At 35.2% G+C, this 22,324-nt stretch overlaps 3 protein-coding genes and 1 pseudogene across 6 annotated transcripts; 3 read left to right on the forward strand and 1 right to left on the reverse strand.

Annotated features, from left to right (window-relative positions):
• The first annotated feature begins 289 nt into the window (after positions 1-289).
• Positions 290-9,370, forward strand: LOC133700379 (ADP-ribosylation factor GTPase-activating protein AGD3). Its single transcript, XM_062123886.1, has 19 exons — positions 290-852; positions 1,365-1,441; positions 2,079-2,179; positions 2,428-2,498; positions 3,057-3,119; positions 3,528-3,572; positions 4,297-4,362; positions 4,453-4,500; positions 4,631-4,726; positions 4,816-4,857; positions 5,726-5,941; positions 6,033-6,164; positions 6,268-6,492; positions 6,663-6,749; positions 6,823-7,155; positions 7,719-7,864; positions 7,967-8,060; positions 8,216-8,706; positions 8,880-9,370. The coding sequence occupies exons 1-19, from the start codon at positions 808-810 to the stop codon at positions 8,992-8,994; spliced, it is 2,493 nt and encodes an 830-aa protein (XP_061979870.1). The 5' UTR covers positions 290-807; the 3' UTR covers positions 8,995-9,370.
• Positions 9,371-12,040: 2,670 nt separating this feature from the next.
• On the forward strand, positions 12,041-15,944 carry LOC133700380 (inactive leucine-rich repeat receptor-like protein kinase CORYNE). 3 transcript variants are annotated; one of them, XM_062123889.1, is made up of 4 exons: positions 12,041-12,169; positions 12,251-13,732; positions 14,324-14,640; positions 15,447-15,944. In XM_062123889.1, the coding sequence occupies exons 2-3, from the start codon at positions 12,858-12,860 to the stop codon at positions 14,631-14,633; spliced, it is 1,185 nt and encodes a 394-aa protein (XP_061979873.1). In that variant the 5' UTR covers positions 12,041-12,169; positions 12,251-12,857; the 3' UTR covers positions 14,634-14,640; positions 15,447-15,944. The 3 variants fall into 3 exon arrangements, with proteins under 3 accessions (XP_061979873.1, XP_061979872.1, XP_061979871.1); XM_062123888.1 differs by lacking the exon at positions 15,447-15,944 and adding an exon at positions 14,729-15,247; XM_062123887.1 differs by lacking the exon at positions 15,447-15,944 and having other exon boundaries at positions 14,324-15,247.
• Positions 15,945-16,512: 568 nt separating this feature from the next.
• Positions 16,513-17,653, forward strand: LOC133701205 (light-regulated protein 1, chloroplastic-like; annotated as a pseudogene).
• Positions 17,654-17,932: 279 nt separating this feature from the next.
• Positions 17,933-19,512, reverse strand: LOC133701204 (uncharacterized). Of its 2 annotated transcripts, none has more exons than XM_062125039.1 (7): positions 19,331-19,509; positions 19,135-19,258; positions 19,005-19,048; positions 18,805-18,915; positions 18,603-18,695; positions 18,393-18,499; positions 17,933-18,274 (listed from the first exon to the last, which is right to left on the reverse strand). In XM_062125039.1, exons 1-7 carry the CDS (start codon positions 19,441-19,443, stop codon positions 18,084-18,086), a joined length of 783 nt encoding a protein of 260 aa, XP_061981023.1. In that variant the 5' UTR covers positions 19,444-19,509; the 3' UTR covers positions 17,933-18,083. The 2 variants fall into 2 exon arrangements, with proteins under 2 accessions (XP_061981023.1, XP_061981024.1); XM_062125040.1 differs by having other exon boundaries at positions 18,163-18,302; positions 19,331-19,512.
• Positions 19,513-22,324: the final 2,812 nt, after the last annotated feature.

A 22,324-nucleotide genomic window follows, 5' to 3' on the forward strand; every position in this document is an offset into this window, starting at 1 on the left:
CACCTTCTTATCATTTACTGGCTCCGTTGCTTAGGTACTTTGGTATTGACTGGTTGAAGACTACACGCGCTTGAAAGGGCGTTGATGAAACTGGTCTTCCATGCTTCTTTCTTACCGTGTAAAGGTAACCACTGTCAGTAGCTCTCAGACCGATCGCAAGCTACTCGAATGGTCGCTGCTAAACGACACCGTTGGATTTGAAGATTGAAACGACGTTGTTTGGTGGGAAATCTTAATCCTCGAACTCTGTTAAAATCGCCATCTCTCCACTAAATTTGGCTCGCAAAACTGAAAAGTAAAGTCCCAATTTGGCCAAAAGAAAAATAAAAAGAATCCAAAAAAAAAAAAAAAAACAGAGACTCTCTCTCTCTCTCTCTCTCACTCGGTGTGTTTAGTGCTTTTATCTATGCTTTTGTGCTGTTGTGTGTGTGTCTGTCCGTTCGACAATTCCATGTTTTAATGAATGAAGTGGCTTGATAGATCCACTCAATTTCCAAGACTTCCTTAAACACACACAAATCTCGTGTTATCTTACCTCGCCTAGGGTTTCTTTCTTCTTCTTTTGTTCACTCTCCTAGGGTTTTTAAAAACCAGAATAAACAAACAAGCAAAAAAAGCAAGAAGATAAAAAAATATGTAAAAATAAGAGCTCTCTAAAGTTTTTGATTAGTATATTTTTAAGAAGTGGCGACTGGGATCGGAGTGAAAGAAGGCAAGATCTCAAGTCAATTGTGATGATGTTAGGTTCGATCGAGCATTTGTTGGAATGTTAATTAGAGTTAATAGTGAAGAATCGAGGTATCAAAAATGCATTTCACAAAGCTCGATGACTCTCCTATGTTTCGAAAGCAGGTTTGTGCTCTTGCCTTCTCTCTCTTTCCGTGTGCTTCTTTTGTAAGGAATTGAAGCTTTGTTAAAGTAACCTTGATGATTGCCAGCTACTTGTAGCAGTGGTGTCCATTTCCCCCCTTCGATTTCTCCAGTTGTTTTAATATTTTATTTAAGGGAAAATGAATTAGAACGTTTAATTGATTGTGTTTTGTTAAATACAGGGCATCTATTCAAGGAAAGAGAAATAAAATATCTATTGCTGTTGTTATTTTATTAAAGGAAATTTTATTTGTGGAATGAATATGATCATGTGTGGTGTGTGCTTGAATTGTTTTAGTAATTTGTCTGATATTTAGGAGAAAATAGATCTGCATTATTAATTCGGCTTTACCATTGCTACTCCAATATGTCTCCTGTTGATACTTTCCTTTTATATTTTTTCCCCTCTAAACTATATTTTTCCAAATTTATTTTGCAATAAATTGCTTGTCCCGTAGTATAGCGGGCTCTTGATAATTTATTTGGTGGAGCAGATACAATCACTGGAAGAAGATGCTGAATCATTGAGGGAGAGAAGTTTAAAGTTCTACAAAGGATGTAGAAAATACACGTATGTTCTCTACGTTTTGATTTTTGCTTTGATTGGCATTATAAAAAGAAAAGCCTCTATTCATAGTATTTAGCTAATTGAAGGAATTTCCTTGCAATGTTTTATATTCTTATTTTTTTAGATCAGTTGACACTATAATAAAAGCTAGCAGCTGTTGGCAGTCACTCAAGAATTTGTAAACTACCCACCACTCTTTTAGACTTCTAGTTGCAAGTTGCATGTGGACCTGAATTGAAGGACCTATGCATTACAGGGCTCATGATTCCTGGATTTGATTTTCTTGCTTCAGAACCCAGTTATTTAGACATAGGCAGGAGTGCGGGATATGATTCCCAAAATTAAGAATGCAAATTCATAGCTGAAACCTGAAACCGCGTCCCTTTTCTTATTCTTCATAGCACCCCAAGTACTGAAATTCATCACTAAGAGTCCCTGCTTAAAGATAAAACAGTTTTTATATTAATTTATGTTTTTTTAAGGTGGTCAAGTTTGTTCAAATATTCCAAGTTAGTCAAGACTGTGAATCTGTTTGGCATTATATGCAGTTGCATTTTCTTTCTTTCTCTCACTTATCTATGTTACAAGCAATGGGTTTGTGAAGAATTTACCTTTGTGATCCTTTTTTCCTTACTTGCAGTGAAGGGCTGGGGGAGGCATATGATGGGGACGTTGGTTTTGCTAGTGCTTTAGAAACATTTGGCGGAGGGCATAACGATCCTATTAGCTTGGCTTTTGGAGGTATTTTTACTTGAAATTCTATTTATTTGTTGTGGCTCAGATGATGATGGACATTATTCTGTTGTGTCATTGGAGAGTTGCAAGCACCAAGACTTTTTCTTCTCTGTTGCTTGATTAGTTGTTGCCAATCAAGTGCAGTGCTCATTTCAGTTTGTAGGATGTCTTAGTTCGCCCTGTTAATCTTGGTAGTGTTGAAATTTTAATTGTGTTTATTGAGATTATTGATCGAACATCTTGTGCTAATGTAGGCCCTGTTATGACCAAATTCACCATAGCCTTGAGAGAAATTGGGACATACAAAGAAGTTCTCCGATCCCAGGTAACATTTTGTAATTTATTGCACTGAATGCTTGACACATTAACATCTCTTTTTCTAGAAGTGATTCTGTTCTTATTGTTATAGCTTAAGCTTAGTTAATTGAACTTCAAAAAATGTGTCACTTCTGTTACAATCCTGTACTTAGTTCATATGCTGAAGTTTGTTGTCAAAGGGCAAGACCATTGCATACATGTCCAACTTCTTTCCCTTTACAACCCATTTGAGCACCTGATAAACGGGATCTTTCTACATAACTTTTCAAATAGAGCAGTAAAATAAGATCATTCATACAAGAACTTCTTGATGATAAAAACTTGTAATGAACTTCACATCTAATGCAAGTCCTAGATAATCAGCTGGAGAAAGCATAGGCATCTAGTAATCCTGAGCTCAAATAGAGTATTTGAACCCATGCTACATAGAACACAGAATTTTAGGTACAATAGCTGGCATTTATTGAGCTTATCTGGAGAAAACGATCCAGTTCTTGCTCTTTCTTAAGAAAAAAAATGTTTTGTTCTCTGGTGTGACCTGAGCTCCTTTCCTTTTGCTTTTCAGGTTGAACATATGCTGAATGACAGATTATTACACTTTGTCAACATTGATTTGCTTGAGGTGAAGGTACTTAATATTGCCAAATGCCTATCATTGTCTCCTTATGATGGTCAATGAATGTCATGCAAATCTGGGGGGAAGGCCAAGCAACCAAGTTCATGCAAAATATAAATTTTGCAAGGCTCTGATGTGACTTTTCCTTATATTGTAACTTAAATATAGTACCATTTAGGATTGATTTATTGATAGCCATCCAACTTTCTGTGCTGCTCTCTCCCATCAGATCCACATTCTCCAAATTGTTTGTTCAACTCTTGATTATTGTGAGATCTCTAAGGAGTTTTATGGTTTCCCTGTTGTGAAATTGCAAATTTGTTTTCATGGTTTTATTTGATGTGTCTGTACACTTTAATGCTCCCCAATTTCTGGATATTGTGTTTAATTGCTACTTTAAAAAATCTTCTCTTAATGCAGGAAGCAAGGAAGCGTTTTGACAAGGCTAGCCTTCTTTACGACCAGGTATTTCCCTCTTTATAAGATTTTTAATATCTTGCCATCTTTTTAGATGCCATTTGATTGAATGAACTTATCATGGTAATTTAACATTTTTTCAGAATAATTCTAGACTCTTAGTGCCATTAACTATGAAGTTGACTGCTAGTCAGAAATGTTGGGATGAACCTATAATGGTCTTTGTTCAGTTTAAGGAAATCTTTGCTATTGCAATAATGCTACAGTTAAGTTTATTATCATCCCAAGCTATCTTTGCAACCTGCAATGGTAAGTGAAGTCAAACACAGCATGCAATTGAATTGCACAACTTTTAGGCCGACAAATTCAATACACTAACTGGAATTGAGCTGAAATCTGCTGCATCACACATAAAAGAAAAGACACACACACACACACTTTATGTTGCTTTGGGAGGTAAGGTTTTAGTTGTTGAAGGATAATTGACTTTGTGCTTCCAAAGCTCTGTTTGGCCTGGTATGTTACACATATTTCACCATGAGCTGTGGAATAGGAACTCAAGATGTGCAGTATCCACAGTAGCATGGATGTTGCATCACGTTGATGACTTGCTCATGCACTGTTAACTAGATTTTGGGGATGTTCGAGTTGTTTACACATGGCCATTGCTAATAGGGTGGATATACAGAATGCAACTTGAGCCATGAAGTTCCATACTTGAATCTATGCAAAATAGTCTTTTGTTTGTAGTTAATGTTCACATATGCGACAGGCTCGTGAGAAGTTTCTGTCACTGAGGAAAGGCACGAGGTCTGATGTGGCTATTCTTTTAGAGGAGGTATTATGATTTTGCTGCGGTTCTTATCTATGGCTGTGATCTTGAACATCCTCCATTTTATATTTCTAATTGAGTTTTGATATATACCAGGAGCTTCATAATGCAAGGGCTGTGTTTGAGCAAGCTCGCTTCAATCTAGTAAGTAAAACCCAAACTAGCTACTTCATCTACCACTCCTTTTTTTAAAAAAACTTAATATAGTTAATATTAACACCTATTCTGATATTTCAAGAACTTGGATTTTATAATCTGCTCACTCTGCATCCAGGTAACTGCTATTTCTAATGTCGAAGCTAAGAAGAGGTTTGAATTTTTGGAAGCAGTCAGTGGGACAATGGATGCACATCTTCGTTACTTCAAACAGGTAGGACACATGGTGGTACTTCTGTACTTTATGGACTTGCTTTAAACTTTATCATGCATATGCTCATGTAAAACCTTTGTTGCTTGTAGGGCTATGAGCTTTTGCATCAAATGGAGCCATACATTCATCAGGTTTATTATTACTATGTATTTCTGTAGATTACAGTCAACTCTTCCAATAGTCATGTCATTATATTCAAAATATGTGAAATCTGATTATTGTTTTGAGGAAGACTATGTTTTGTTCATACTTCCTGCCAAAAAAAAAAGAGAGAAAGAAAGAATAAGAAGGAAAGAGAAGAAGAATAAAAGGATGATTATGCCATTCAGAAGCTCCATTGGATTTTAGTCATCAAATGACTTTGCCATTTAAGTGAGGGCTGACAAGGGAGGGTGGTGAAAGGAGATGTATTCGAGTTGCTTATTCATCGATAGGCCTCTCCTTATTCATTCTTTTCTATAGGGCAGGCCTGGAGACCAACAGTCCAGCAAAGAAGCTAATACCATTACACTGTGAATGCATTTCGTAGAATCAACCAACAATAATATGTGAGCTCTGGCCATCTTAGAAGCTTCACAATCTTGTGCTCCAATATAAATCTTAGCTTTTGGGATGTTTGAATGGTGAGGAAGGTTGGTGTGGTGACCCCTACAATTTTGAAGAGGCTCTATTTTATACAAGTAAATATTTGTGGACTGGCAAGTATGAGGATGTGTACAGAGGCGAGACTTTGGCAGGGTTGGTTGTCTCAAATGACTAGCTAATATCTAAGTATTCAACTTGCATTTATGTGCCTAAACTTGTTTGACGGGAATTGATTTTGGTTAATTTTTAACTTTTCTGGACTTCCTACATGTCATTAATTTTGTATGTTGAACTGTAAGGTCTTGGGTGAACATGGCACAGGGCAAGCACAATGGTAAAGAAAAAAAGAAAAAAAATGACTAGTCTTTTCTTAGTTGACTCATGGAAACTAGACTTCTCTTGTTGTTTTTGCAGGTTTTGACTTATGCTCAACAATCAAGGGAAAGATCTAACTATGAGCAGGCATCTCTCAATGAAAGGATGCAAGAGTACAAGAGACAAATTGATCGTGAGAGTAGATGGTCTTCCAATGGTTCTAATGGATCTCCAAATGGAGACGGTATACAAGCCATTGGTAGAAGTTCACACAAAATGATAGAGGCTGTTATGCAATCCGCTGCAAAGGGGAAGGTGTGTAGAACTTTTACACCTATGAGGGAACTTTTACAGATCCTTCTTTTCCAGGTGAATTTTACTTCTAAAACAAGAAGCAAACTTTCAGGTTCAAACTATCAGACAAGGTTATCTGTCAAAACGATCCTCAAGCTTGAGAGGTGACTGGAAAAGAAGATTTTTTGTTCTTGATAGCCGAGGAATGCTTTATTACTATCGTAAACAGAGCAGCAAACCTTCAGTGAGTAATTATGTGAAAAATAAGTTTATGTATAGAGTGCTTGAAGTTTATTCTGTTCTTGATGCCTACTGGATTTTTTCATCATGCTTGATATGTTTTATAGGGTTCTGGCGGTCAACTTTCTGGTCAAAGGAACAGCTCTGAGCTTGGATCTGGATTGTTAAGTCGATGGCTTTCTTCTCACTATCATGGTGGAGTGCATGATGAAAAGTCTGTTGCTCATCACACCGTGAACCTTCTTACATCAACAATCAAAGTCGATGCTGACCAGTCAGATCTGCGATTTTGCTTCAGGATCATCTCACCAACGAAGAACTACACATTGCAGGTATGATGTGGGATGTATCTTGTACATGTGGCTTGGGAGTAAAAGCTGCCTTGCATTTTAAATATAATCACCATTGTTGAATTCTGGCAGGGACGGATAAGATGTTGTGTAATTAAGGATGTTTTCTGCAATAGATCCTTAACAATGCCTATTTATGCATGTCAGTGCAGGCAGAGAGTGCACTGGATCAAATGGATTGGATTGAAAAGATAACAGGGGTTATTGCTTCACTACTAAGCTCACAAGCTCCTGAGAGGGTAACTATTCAGAGCATTGTTGGCATTTTAATTCTCAAGACTTTTTTATGAGTGTAGTTTTGTTAAATTTCAGTGTCTCTCGGCTAGTCCCCTGGGAAGTGGTCATCATCGGTCTGCCAGTGAGAGTAGTTCATTTGAAAGTACTGATTTTGATCCTTCTGCTGTTGATGAATATGCATCTGAGAGGAGCCATGCCGCCTTACATCATGAACGAGCATTCAGAAGTTCGCAACAGCAACGAACCAGTGCAGAGAAGCCAATTGATGTGTTGCAAAGAGTTTGTGGAAATGATAAATGTGCTGATTGCGGCGCCCCTGAGCCAGATTGGGCATCTCTAAATCTTGGAGTTCTTATTTGCATTGAATGTTCTGGTGTTCACCGTAATCTTGGTGTACATATATCAAAGGTAAACTTCTTTTCAAGTTTGGAAGATTTGATGTTTTGCAGTATTGCTTTGTGAGCCATACTTATTTCTTAATAAACATCATGCCATTAATGTTGGAAGAATGTGGGTGGTATCAAACGCTTGTTGGACAGCAATATAGACCAGTATCTGTGAAAGCTGCTTCGAGCAGTTAGAATAATCATTAAATAAAGCAGTTTGCTATCATTTTCCTTCATTCACACCAGATTCAGTAGCCTGAAGAATATTAGCTAGGTGGACAGACTTTGGGATGACTTGATTGACTTGTCAATTACTCTGTTTTTCACTTTTCACTTTATCAACAACCAGAAGATTGTATGCTGGTCCTAAGCGTCTATCTCTTTCATCTTAAAATAAATTGGCAAAGTTGCTGTATAATTGGATAATTATCTTAGCAGATTAGACAGGGTTTGAGTATATGCTGATTGTTATGGACAGCACTATTCTTGAAGGTGCTCTGGTTATGTCCATTGTTAATTCCTACTGGTGATATTAATATTGTATGTTCATCGGTCCAGCTCTTAATCTGTTGAATTTAATTGCAGGTAAGGTCACTTACACTCGATGTCAAGGTGTGGGAGCCATCAGTCATAAGATTGTTCCAGTCTCTGGGAAATGCCTTTGCTAACTCAGTCTGGGAGGAATTATTGCAATCAAGAAGTGCCTTGCAGGTTGAACTCATCCCCACAGGGTAAAGAACCATCATTGAAATAAACATTCCCTTTTATCTCAAGCTGTATATAATTACTTCTATTACTCGTTGCTAATATTCATGAATGTTCTGCTGGTGAAGCTCGTTCAAGTCCGATAAACCACAGCTGCTCTTTATCGGCAAACCCAATCCTGCCGATTCTATCTCTGTAAAGGAGAAGTTTATCCATGCAAAGGTTTAACTAATAACTGTCCCTAGCTTTCACTTCTAGAATCTGTTCTTTTCGTTGCAGATAATTGTTCATGGTTTTTTTATTTTTTATGATTGGGATAAGCTATTGTGGACATGTTAGAACTTGGAAGTGAAATCTTGGTTTCTTTTGGATGACAGTATGCGGAAAAGGTATTTGTTCGCAAGCCTAGAGACAAACAAAATAGTCAATCAGTGGCCCAACAGATCTGGGAAGCTGTTCGTGCCAATGACAAGAAGGCTGTATACCGTCTTATTGTTCATCATGAAGCAGATGTCAGTGCTGTGTATGAGCAAGCATCTTGCAGCTCTTCCCTAACACTTGCTAAAGCGATGCTATTGCAAGAGCAGACAAACCCTGAACAACTCTCTAGCTACTCAACGGGCAATTCATTGGATAGGTCTTCCACTAGCTCTTTAAACTTTGCAGGGTCAAGTGAAGGCCTGACCTTGGAGGATCTAGATGGTTGTACCTTGCTTCACCTTGCTTGTGAAACAGCCGACATTGGCATGCTAGAACTCCTCTTACAGTACGGTGCGAATATAAATTCAACCGATTCTAGAGGTCAGACACCGCTCCACCGTTGTATTCTCAGAGGCGGACCTTTCCTTGCAAAATTGCTCCTCTCAAGGTGAATTTTACTAATCCATGTCTTGTCATGATTACATCACGCATGTGCCATACAGTTTATCACTTATCATCTTTGATATGCGCATCACTCTGTCCAGCATTCCTACAAGGGAAAAAAAAAGCATTATTAAGATCTATGAAATGCTTTACTAAATTGTCCTAATGCATTTGCAGGGGAGCAGATCCACGAGCTGTTAATGGTGAAGGTAAAACCCCGCTTGAGCTTGCCATAGAGTCCGGCTTTGATGAGAGTGAGGTCCTTGCATTATTATCAGACTCAAATGGTTGACATGCTCAGGAGAGGAATATATTTGATTGGTGACTACAATGAAGCTGGAGAGTTGAAACATAAATTGGCTGTGGTATTATGCTTTTTTTTTTGTAAGTATATTTATAAGTTTAATCTCCATTGAAGATGTAAGCAGGGTTTGAAATAGAGGAGAGTGGTAGGTTGGCATGCCTGCCCCAGGGGCATCTCTGCAAAATTAGTCGGTCAAGGTTGTATTGATAATCCCCCCCTGGTGAGAACGAAAGGGTCTGCTATGTGAAATGGTTATGTTTAATCAGCTTGTTTTGTTACTTTTTGTGGTGGAGCTGAGAGGATTTAGGTTTAGGGCATTGTGTATTTGTACATTTGATTTATTCTAGTGAAGCTTTCTTGTGAATGGAAGTTTGCACCACCCAGAAAAACATAAAAAAACCCTCCAATTTTTTAATTAGAATCAAGTGCTAGATAAATGGTGTGGAATTGAACTGAAAGCCAACTTTTTTAATAACTTGAGAGAATTGAATTGAGAAATTTGGAACAGTCTCCAGCAGCCTGTGATTGACTAGACACTTGAACGTACCTGACAGGCATGTGCAGGTTAAAGAAAAGCCCTGGTATGATGACCAGCCATATCTCTGATGACCTGATACGCGGCAGTGCTGTCAGACTTGAGAAAGGGAGCCGGTTCGTGATTGATTTAGGAAAGAGTAGTTAGGATTGAGGGAGTCAATTGAAGGAAACGTTCCACCTGACGATAAAAGAAAAGAGGGTGAAAGGAACTGGTCCTCCCTGAAATTGCTCTGCCCAGGTCTCTATACCCAACCGTTCAAGGGAGGTGTTCTCTGCAATACGACACTGTAATGAGTTAAGCAGCCAAGGGGACTGGTTAACGTTAACAATTAATAACTAACACTGACGTTAATTAGTCGGACAATGGTATAATTATTACTTGAGTACTACCAATGACAGATGAGGGTGACAGTATTAAGGTTAAACATGTTGTTAGAGATTTCTCTACGTTGCTGCGTTTGTGTTTTATTTAAAACGCAAATCCAATAATATTTGATAATAAAAAGAAATATAAGTTATTATTCATAGGTTCATTAAATTATACGTTTGAAATGCTAAAAAACAAAAGCAGGCGCTACCTGGTTCTTGCAGTTACAACATGCTGCACTGTTCAGTGAAAGTGCAGCATTTTTTAATAGTCGCACTGTGAATACTACTTTTTTTATAAAAAAAACTAGTTAATATTTTTTCTTGAAAAATAAGTGTAGTTAATTGATTTCATTTACACTATCCATGTAAATGTGAATAATAATTTTTATTTTTTTTAAAAAATAAGTTTAAGATGAATTAAATTTATTTGTACTGTAATCTTAATTTTATTCTTGATAATATTTTATCTAATTTTATTGCACGCTCAAAAAATCATAGAAACTGTAGTTCTTGTCGGATGAATTTTATATGTAATAGAATTGTAGATAATTTAATGGAACAATAAAATTTTTTTTATATAAAGTATGATTTATTTCACGATATAATAACAATAGTTAAATCTACAGTATTTAAATTAAAAACTATAAATATTAATATCTATTTTTTAAAATTATTTTATAACCTTAATTTCAAAAACATTCCTAACCAAACACATGAAATTACTTTTTATTCAACCTCAATTTCAACTATAGTTTTAACAAAAATATATTTTTTCAAACCAATTTTAATTAAAAATACTTTTTATAAAATAATTTTTTTCAAATTATAATTATAATAATTACCGTAATATCAAACATTCTCGTTATATTGAATAGAAAGATGATGAAGAAAAGCAATAGTGCAATTGTGATGAGGTAAACAAAATTATTTGAAGAGGATGCCACTTGGAAAGAATTAGAAGAATTGTCCGAACAATTTTCAGAATTCAAAATTGATTCTTGACGAAAAGAATTTTTTGAAGACGAGAGTATTGCTACAACAAGCAAATGATTAATGGAGATAACTTAGCAGCAACATATGATAAATATGAGGAAATTCAACAATAGCATCAATAATAATAGCTGTGACTAAAGGGGATAATTTTACCAAAATAATATATATATATATATATATATATATATATATATATAAAGAAAGAAAGAAGGACAGGGAAATGCACTTCTTCTCGGGTGAAGAAAAGAAAAGAAATATACAATTACAAATCCTACGATAAGACAGTGGCATTTGTTTAATAATCATAAAAAGTAAAAACCTCATTCCAGCACAGATTCCCGTGATGTTCCTTCCTTGCCATATCAACGGTCAAGATCTCATCAAGACATCAACAAATGAACTCCTCCTTTACGCTGTCCCTCGCTCGCTCGCACCCAAACAGAGTTCGATGTTTCGCTTTCGGCCTGGTGATAAGGACACGAGTGATGCCTGTCCTTACATGGCTCTGGACCCAGCTCTGCTCTGGTCTTCTGAAAGGCGGAAAGGGAAGGGAACCCCGAGTTTTAGGATTGTTGAGGATGGATTTAAAATTGTATTCAATTTATTTTTGGATATTTTATAAATTAAAAAATATAATCTATTCATTTTTTTTTAAAATTTGGGCTGCTTGAATATAATATTAGACAAACTTGTTAATTATAATTATCATGATGCCTTAAATTATTACATCTTTTTACTCGGGTAAAAAGATAAGCTACCTTTTATTATCTTAAAAAAATTTACTAGAAAACCCAATAACAAGAAATTTAAAGTAAAAATATTTTTAAATAAAATAAAAATAAATTTTAATTCTGTATCTTATTAAATGCAAAAACAATAAAATAAATTATATATAAGTTAAATCAAGTTAGTTAGATTTAAAAAAATATAATTTATTATTTAATCCGCAATATTTGTTTTTAAATTTTTTAATTTATTATCATTAATAATATTTATATTTTCCGAGTTTGATGAATCATCAAATAATACAAATATTATAAACGAAATCTTTTTTTTTTCTAACACCCCTACCAAGTTTTGTCCTCATGAGAAAGAGAAACAAAAGAAAGATTGAGAGTCCCCTTCCCTCTCTCATTTGTAAGAAAATCGAGAGAGAGAGAGCGAGCGAGCGAGAGAGAGAGTCTCACACATTGAATGTGTTGTTTATTTTCTAGAGAGAGAAACTGAAAAAGAAAAAGACTCCCATAGGAGGAGGCTTTAGTTAGTAAGTAGCTGCTGTAGTTCTTTTTTGTTTCTCTATCTGCTACTTTTTTATTATATTATCTGTTTTCTTTCTTTATAACAGCAAGCAGTTGAGGGCCTTTTGATTTTGTTCTTGAGGTAGTCAAAGAAAACGAATAGTCACTACTCTGACTTACTATTAGAAGAAAAGAAGATTGTATCATTTCTGATGTTTTTGTGTTTCTGGGGTTTGTTGAGGACCTTTTCCTTGGTGAAATGTGGTGTATTTTGAGGGCAGTAACCAATGCGTACAGTGTGAGTGCAGCTCTCTTAGTGTGAAATTCACCGAAGAAGTGGGAATCAGTGACGTTAAGATTCTTGGTTTCTTTCTGGTGAAGATTTTGAGTTGGGATTCGATTTTTATCTCATATTATCCCTTAGTTTCCAGCACTTGGAAAAAAGTTCTCTTAACAAATATGGCTTAATATATATGATGGGGTTTCTTTAAGAAACTGGTCCTCTTGAAACTCCTGGGTTCTCGTTTTCAAGTTCCTTGGAGTTGGTGTCCTTGAGAATGCTAAAGATTGAAGCTTTATGATTAATGGTTCTTGGGTTTAAGCGAAAATCTTGAGTTATAAAGAGTTTTGAAGATGTGGGCTGTGGAGATTTTGTTGAGCTTGTGGTATCATTTATAGGGTCCTGTGGGAGGTCTTGAGGCCTTTTAGGTCCTAATGGAGAAAAGAAGATACAGTCTTCGAGTTAGCAATAGCAAAGTCACAGCTTCACTGCTTTTTCTGTTCGTTCTTTGCTTGTACTACGCAAGTGTACAATGTCAAGAAAGTAGTAAAGTCACACCTCCATCTCCTTCTACTCCAACCCAATCCAAGAGTGGACTCAAGAGAATACTTGTAAGCATCTTCTTAGGAGTCTTGACTGGATTAACAGGAGCCGTTGTTTTTGCTTTTGTAGTCCGTTTCTTGGTCCGGTACATGAAGAGATCTCCGATTCTCAAAGGCCCAGTTATATTTTCTCCAAAAATCACTCCTAAAAGTCTTCAATCAGCTCTTGAAAATGAGAATCAATTGCTAGGTTCAAGCTCCAATGGAAAGTATTACAGGACTGCACTGGACAATGGGCTAACCATTGCTGTCAAGAGGTTCGAGCCATTTGAGATTGGCTCCCCTGAGAGGCAGAGCAAATCAGTAAAGAGAAGGATACAGCAGGAGCTGGAAATGCTAGCTAGTTTGAGACATCGGAATCTGATGAGTTTAAGGGCTTATGTTCGCGAGCCAGATAGGTTCTCTTTGGTTTATGATTATGTGCCAACCGGGAGTCTTGAAGATGCAATGAATAGAGTGAGAGAGAATGAGTTGCAACTTGGATGGGAAGTTCGGCTTCGGATTGCCGTTGGGGTTATTAAAGGGCTTAGGTATCTTCATTTTGAATGCGCCCCTCAGATTTTGCATTATAATTTGAAGCCAAGGAATGTGATTTTGGATGCTGAGTTTGAACCAAGGTTGGCTGATTTTGGACTGGCTAAGCTTACGCCTAATTTGGACAGAGCTACGTCTGGATATAGCGCTCCTGAGTGTTTCCAAGATTGCAGGTACATGAAATTAATTTGCTGCACTTCTATTCAGCGGTAATTATGATATGACTCGATGACTTGTAATTGTGATACTTCAAAGTTCAAACATGTGGGAGCTTCATCTTCATCACTATGCATGGTCTCTGCATCTGAATGGTTTCTAACTATTGCGTTTCTTTTGGCAGCTTAATAATCTGATAGTTAATTATATTAACGTTTAACTTGCTTCATGGTTCTCTTTGGTGTCTTTGAAGATTCAACTGTTTTATTAGGCTGTAAACAAGATGAATCATCTGACTAAAGTGAAAGCTAATCTCGCTAATAAACGAATGGGAAGCAGATGGAATTCGCCAAGGACCTTTATAAACAAAATTAATCTCTCTTAGCTAAAGTACCTTTAAGAGGTCTCCAACCGGTGTGCTTTTATTGGGATTTCTTGATGCTAATTTGCTGGGGTTTAGAACGTGTTCAGCCATTATCTTTAGCTTTTATTTTTTTACGATATGCATGATTGCTTTCTTTTATTTCTGATGCATGCTTTGTTTTAAAGCTAAAACTTCTTTATGTGGTTATATAACAAAGATGAATGGATATTTCCAATTTCGATAGGTACTCGGATAAAAGTGATGTTTTCAGCTTTGGGATGATATTGGGTGTTTTGCTAACTGGGAGAGACCCTACAGATCCATTCCTTGGGGAAACAGCTAGTGGGGGTAGTTTGGGTCGTTGGCTTCGACATTTGCAACAAGCAGGGGAGGCGCGAGAGGCGCTTGATAAGAGTCTTCTTGGGGAAGAAGTTGAGGAAGACGAGATGCTTATGGCAGTGAGAATTGCTGTTGTTTGTCAATCAGAAATGCCTGCAGATAGGCCTTCAAGTGACGAGCTTGTCCCCATGCTATCCCAACTGCACAGTTTTTAAAGGAAATGTAAGTAAAATCGCTAAAAACACAGGTCAAATTGGAATTTTGTTGAGTTCTTTGGTTTGCAGTTCATGTGGACCAACTCTTTTCTCAGATTGGTAAAGAGGTCATGATGTGGAGCCCTATGGTTGCTTTTTTTCTTTGGTTTCCACCAATTCTTGAATTTGTAAGTTCTGCTAATTATCATACAGTAGTTTACAGTGTTGTATACCTAACCAGTTCTGTGACTGAAGATTGGTAAGTCAAGGAGATTACTTTAGAGGAAAAAACTCATCATCAATCGACTACGTGGGACACAATCTGCATTATCGTGTTCTCTCTTCTAACGATGGTGGGATTGTGTTGGCTGTCTTTGTTTGAACGAAACTTTTTGGAAATTGCACGTCCTTTTACCTTAAAAAATCACGCGGTTCTTTGTTTATCAACTTTGTCTATTAAGGGTGCTGTCAATTCCAAAGCAACAGGAACCTTTAAACTTTATTGCATCAAATTAGATCCAATTGTGGATTGATCTTTGTTGAATGTTGCCTGTGTGGGCAACTTGTCAATGTTCATGAACCTTTAAACTTCACTACATCAGATAGAACGAGTTATTGCATATGCAACGTGTCAATACATGCTTGGCAATATGTCTTTTCATTTGGGAACTTGTTTGGGTTTGGGTCGGCCATTTTAATATCGCAAGACCATCCAAACTGTTTTTTTGTTCTTTTCATTTCATTGAAGTTGAATGCAGTGCAGTTTATTCTTGCTTTTCTCCTATCTGGGTTAAGAATGACACCTTTTCTTTGCCTTTTTAATTCATTAAACAGCTAGAATATCTTCTTCATGTGGACAGTTCACGCATGCATGTTACTACCACCAATAAAGCGCTACAGCATATATTCTAGTATGAACTTAGCTGAACTTAATGGTTTGGAATCATTAACTCCAGCTATGTGTCTCCTGTAAATGTCTTTCTGGGATTTCTCCTGTTTATATTGAAGAGAGAAAGTTGACGGGATGAGCCTAGCAGTGAGCATGTATATGGTAAAATGTGCCTGATGATGTGGGTATGCCTTGGGAGCATGAAAAGCCTGCAAAAAAGCATGAAATGGGATACTGAGAGATCGGAAAGGTCATGCTTCCGGGACCAAAAGCAGGAACATGGTGCGAAAGGCTTTAAGTTGAGTAATAATAGAAAGTGTCAATTGCCCCTTACAGCTGTAATTACCAACCATTCCTTTGTGGATTTACACGGGCACTTGCTGCGTTATTTGGGAACGCACAAACGGTGATTTACAAAAGGAAAAAAAAATTATTTAAAATTATTTTTTATATATATTTTGGTATCGCTTTCATATATTTAAAAAAATGACAATAATATTACCATACCAGATAATCCCTAAATTTTTATGCAAGGCCGGGTCACAGGCTGCTAGCAACTCTTCCTGTTGCCATTTTGTCGTTTGTAAGATGTAAATTTTTTTTTTTGGATAGTTGGAGATTTCAGACTCGGAGAAATAATTGATCCCAAGTTAATTATTGCATTGGAGGATGGTAAAATGATATGTCTGTGACAGTATATCGACCAGTGTGCAAAGTGCAAACCATGTCGTCAGGTTTCAAGGATGGCACGGGGCTCTTCTTCTTCTTCTCTTTTTAACAAATTAGGTACCCGAGGTTTTTTTTTATTTAAATTAATTTTTTTATTGTTTTGATATAATAATGTTAAAAATAAATTTTACAAAATAAAATAAAAATATTATTTTAATTAATTTTTAAATAAAAAACAATAGCTACTATAATACTAAATATTAGCATTATATGTTATAGTTGATTTTTAATTTGTTTTAGTTTGTTTGGTTTGGTTTATAATTTTTTCGTTACGATTTTTCATAAACTTCGGTTAAAGATACGAGCTTAAAATATCAAATTCTCTTTTTGATTTTTTTGGATTTCAATATTTGCTAGCAAATAAATCGAACTACATTTAAAATCAAATTATCAAATCAAACAAACCAGAACTAAATGAATTAATTTTATGGTAGTATGGTTCTCCATGAACACAAGAGGAAGATAGAATTACAACGGCTAGGTGCTTGTTGGCAACGCGGTGCTCTGTTGAAAGTTTTATATTTTGATGCTTTTTAATGAGGTCTGTATTACCAAACTTAGTGGCTTCAAGCTCTAATTCCACAAACGGTTCATAGAAAATGCAGGCGGCCATATTTCTTGCACCACCACTTGTCCCTCCCGTAACACCTAACAAAAGCTTGGCTTCGCCACAGAGGGCCGTCTCGAGGTTACAGACTCCCAAATGCCCCCCCGATCAAAGCAAGTTCCCCAGCGGCAAACGACACCTCAATAGTTGTTTACAGCTCCTTTTCCTCGTATGTTCTATCCTCCATCACCCTCAGTTTCCTTTCTTGAACTTTAGAAGTTATCATTAACAATTTACTTTCTTTACGTGTTTTGTCCAGTGTTTTCCCAGCTGAGTTTTGTGAGACAATAGGAGGGGAAGCTTACGATGTTGAGATGTATCCTGAAGTGAAGCTCAAACCAGATGCTAGAAATACTCCTCGCAGCACTTCAGAGCAGATTGACAGAGAATATTTAGAGTACAATAGTCCCAAGACGTAAGACTTTAGGATCCCATTTCTCATTTTACAAGTTTTAAAGATTTGCAATTAGAAGAATTGATCCAAAAATCTGAGATTCTAACGAGGATTTTTTTTTTCCTTACAGGGTGTTCCAAGAGGAGGCCTGTGATGATCTTGGAGGAGAGTTCTGTGACCCTGGATATCAGGGATGAGTTATCAAGAAAAATAAATAAGAGTGTCACCCTACCATGTTCGTGACTTCCTTTTCTTTGACTGTGAATATGGATCTTTTGGTAGCGTCCATACTAAAGTTCTTGAAAGTAAACTTATTGTGAATTTAGCTTTCTATACTATCAAATATTCTTGTGCACTGTGATGCGCAGGGCTGGAAATGATTATGAAGTTAATAGAGAGGGAAAATGATCATTTCAAGTTCAGGTTATCTCAGTTGCATCGGATATTGAAACTACGCGAAGCATTTTAACGAGCCAAGCCACAGCAGAAGTGCGAGTTCGTGGCTTGCATTTGACCGAATTCACATTCATCTTGTAAAATCTAGTGACAATTTTAATGAAACTAGAAGCGCGACTGAGGGTAAAAACAATGCAAGAAGAAATAACCAAAATGGGAGTGCTGTAAACTTTAGTTGCAGGAATAACCATGACTAATTACAAAAGAAAAGGCACGCTTCAGCTCAAGTGTTTAGAACTATCAAATGCTGGAAATGAACATTTCGATTTGCAAAACCAGGGTATAGATAAACACATATTGGCACATCTTTTACTGGAAACTGGAACTAGAAGTCACATAATCCAAAAAAACTGCTCGTTGATAGTATACCCGTACTGTTGTTGGAATCATATAACATCATTTAGCGGCGATTAATTGCTCTACACTAGAACTAACAACAGCATGATTGTCTATCTCCTCATCCTCAATTATCCCTTCCAACATTAGGCGCTGATAAACTAACGAGTACTTTGCAATCTTCATTTTCTCAGTGTTGTCACTTCCCACGTTGCTGTAATTTTTTAGAAGAAATGATCCATTGCCATCACCTTCAGTACAAACAATCAGCCAGTCAATCTAGCCATATTGCAAACAAAGAAATGAGACACACCAATATGATATCGGAGGCAGCAAAAAACAAAATAAATATCATTTTGTTGAACAAACCTTTGATCGTGAAAATGGATGGAACCCATCTTTTATAGAGGAAGAGCAACCTCGGGGAGTCTCCATGGTGTGTATCAGAGATCAAAAGCTTGCAGTGTCCTTTGTCACTGCGATTCCAACAACTTAAATCAGATATCTCTAGTTTTAACTTTTAATAAAAGATTATGAAACTCAAGCAGTACAGTTGCAGTAGTAACTAAAAAAGCTTACTTTGAGGACATTACTGCATTGTGGCACAAAGCTAAAATCCGAACCAGTGCTAAGTCTCTTCCACGAGGATTACCATATCTCTCTTGACATTTCCTTCAAAGAATTTCGGAAAGTAAGAAAACCCAAATGAAGTTAACCATAATAAATTCAGTACATAACCTCTCACACCGGGAGAGAATTGGAAATGAAGAAAAGGGAATACCTTTCATAGAAAAAGTCTCCAAAATCATCAACAACCACAGATAGAGGAAATGTATCATGCAGGTGGAATGCAGCAAAATACTTCTTGATTCCTTCATCGTCTTCAACATACCTTTCAAAAAAGTGAATCGATTAATGATTACAATTGTAGCTCAAATGCAAGTCATGCTTAAGATAATTAACAGTGCGTGGATTCTTTACTTCATTTGAATGCGTTTAAAGATATCAGAAGACGGTTGAATACCCTGAAACATTTAAGAAGTATTCACTCTATCAGAAGATGGTTATACCCCAGAGAAACAAAGAAACAATAATACTTCCTTGTTCTTACCTGAGAAAGAAAAGGAGGGGCGCTTTCTATCCTGCTACGGTGGCATATGAAGACCACTTTGCGATCATCCTCAGCTTCTAACGCGACGTTGTAAGCGAACTGGAAAAGTAGAGACGTTTTCCCGCTGCAAATTCACTCACTTGAAATAATCACACCATGGAAAACTATAATAAATCGGGGGAGGATAATCGATTACCAGGAAGGAGGCCCAGAAAGAAGCATAAATGGGTGGGACTGCGACTGGGACAGGGAGTGGTGGTGAGCGAAGTCGAAGTCCATTTGGGTCGTAGAGAAGAATGCCTCCACCATCCTTGTTAGAGATGGAGATGCCTCACTGGTAAATTTGCAAAGCGCCTTGAGGTTCGCTAGCTGAAGATATGGGATGGCCTATGTATATGGAAAGGCTTCATGAGCCCAAAAATTGAAAATCTTCAAAGCCCGTGATGATTCTATGCTTGCTCTGCTCTTGGGCTTGAGGTCACTAAATAGTATATAGACATGATTATTTTAATAATAATGCACTTTCTCCACGGTTTCCACATGAAATTGGGGTAATGCAACTGACCGCATGCCACGGGAAATGTAAACGAGTATGAATCGGTGTTTTTTAAAAATTTAGTTTTTTTAGTTTCAAATTAATTTTTTAATATTTTTTTATTATTTTAATATGTTAATATTAAAAATAATTTTTTTAAAAAATAACTTTTTAATATATTTTTAAGTAAAAAATATTTTAAAAAGCAATTGTTACCGCACTTTCAAATACCCTTAAATAATTTTGTTCACATTGCATTGACATTCGAGTTAAGGGATATTTAGGAGTGAGTTTCAACCTGTTTTTTATCAAAACTTGAATTTGTTCTTCCTTTAAATTAATTTTTTTATGCTTTTTAATTGTTTTAATGTGTTGATGTCAAAAATTAATTTTTTAAAAAAATTATTTTAATATTTTTTAGGTAAATTTTATTTTATAAAACAACTATTACTGTAATTACAAATATTGTCCTTACAAACAACCTCTTAAAAGCTTGCTTTTCTTTTCTTCCAAATATTGTTTGTATCCTTGGTTGAATTGATCTGTTCTCTTTTAATTACTTTCTTCAATTAGCAACTCTATACATCTTCCCTTATAACCACACCACTATACACGGAGAGAGTGTGTAAATGAAACTTTATATTTTATAAAATTTCGAGACCAAAACGTATTTGTAGATTTATGTGCGAGGAATTTGTGTGATGAATTTAACGTTTCCTATTCAAGACAATTAACGAGGAACCAATTCATTTATTATTAACTTAGCAAATTACTTGTCCGGAATTGATGCAAATGATTACGCAAAATTTTAAACTTTGGGTTTGCTTAAATACTTATTTTTTCATCTAAGCACTGTAGACACACTCTTGGGCACTACTGTGTCCATTATGAGTGTTTTTTTTTTTTTTTAATTATATCATTTAAAAACCTAATTGAAAGCTCATTTAACTAAAATTATTAAGGAATGACAAAATTAAAAAACAAATGAGCAAAGTAAAACATATGGAGGAGATAAGTGGTGTTTTTGAACTTCTTTGCAAAATGTTCAACTTAGTCATTGTACTTTCCAAATCATAAAACTCGGGTCCTTCTAATTTTTGAAGTTTTTAAAAAATCAATTTTAATCCAAAACTTTATTTTTCTTATTTTTTTAAGTTCCTAGTTTGAGAGATGAAAGAGAAAATTGTCGGATTCTGTTATAAAAAAATCACTGTTTACATCGAATTTAGCTACAAAAACAATGGATCTTAGTGTCAACGAGTTTTATTTAGCAAAAAGAGTTCTATTAAGTGTTTTTTCACATTTAAATTGCCTCACAAACATATTTAAGCTTGAGAAGATTTTTTGTCTCGATTTGAGTTTGAGTTTTTTTTATTGTTTTTTGAGACATGAATGGATTTATCAAAGTATCTAGAGTATTTTCTAGGTGTGTTAGGTTAGAAATGAGTTGAAAAATTGTTTTTTAAGTAAAAAATATCAGCTTTGATTTTTCAGGAAAACCAAATGGTGTGTATCCTAACTTTAATTTTTCTTAAAAAATCAGGAGCATGTTGTCTTCCCCATCAACAATTAAAAAAATAATCAAATGCGCTAGACATGCTAGCCTTGCTTGTTAGGGCCAACAATGCCTTGCTTTTTTCTTTTTTTTTTTTGTTGTTTTTTTAAAATTTTATTTTTTTAGTTGATGTCTTTTTTAAAATAAGTTTCTAATTTATAGTTAAATTAATACTTCTTCTCTCTAATGTTTTTATTTTGTTTATTTAGTCTTTTTTAAATAACGATTATTTTTTAATTTATTTTATAAATTTAATGTTTGAAGAGATTATTATAATTCATTTATAATTTTTTTATGTTTTATATAAATAAAAAAAACTTATAAATAAAAAATATTTATTTTTGGATAATATTTTTAATATGTATAACCTTGCATGATATTTTTTTTCACTTTTATTTTATTAAACTAATTTCACGTGTGTCTATTTATATTATCATTTGATTAAATAAAAACTTGATTTTGATAAACAAAGTCATTAAACATAACCATGTCAAAAGCCTGTATTGTGAGGTTAAATATTTTAATCTACATCTCTCTCAACTTTTTCAATTTCATCTTTATTTATCGTTAATGACTTTTATTTATTTATTAATATACATGATTCTTAATTTATTTTAGTTAGATACTTATATAAGCTTTTTAATTTATATTTATTGTTTTTTAATTTATGAACATGTGTTAAGAAGATCTGCATTTAAAAAAAAAAAAAATTGACCTGCAGTGAATCACGAAATGAAATAACTAGTATATAACTATAGCTAATACTTGCACGGAAGGATTCCTCGTCTTTTCTTTGTGACTTGTAGTCTAATCCTTACTATTTGTTTGGTATAACTGTGGATTTTGCTGTTGCAGTTTGGGAAAAAAATTAGATAAAAAAATTATTTGATTATATACGTGGTTGAATAAAAAATTGCTTAAAAATGCTACGAAAATGACACAAAGATATATATATTGAAAAATTATTTATATCCCAACTTCTTAAAACACTTTTTTTTTTTAAATTGATTCCTATCTTTACAGTAATGAATTTATTTTCTCTCTCCTCACTCTATTCTATCAAAAATAAATAAATTATTATTTTCTCTGTGGTCTTAGAT

This window comes from Populus nigra, chromosome 8 (assembly GCF_951802175.1).
Source record: "Populus nigra chromosome 8, ddPopNigr1.1, whole genome shotgun sequence".
Classification (NCBI taxonomy): domain Eukaryota; kingdom Viridiplantae; phylum Streptophyta; class Magnoliopsida; order Malpighiales; family Salicaceae; genus Populus; species Populus nigra.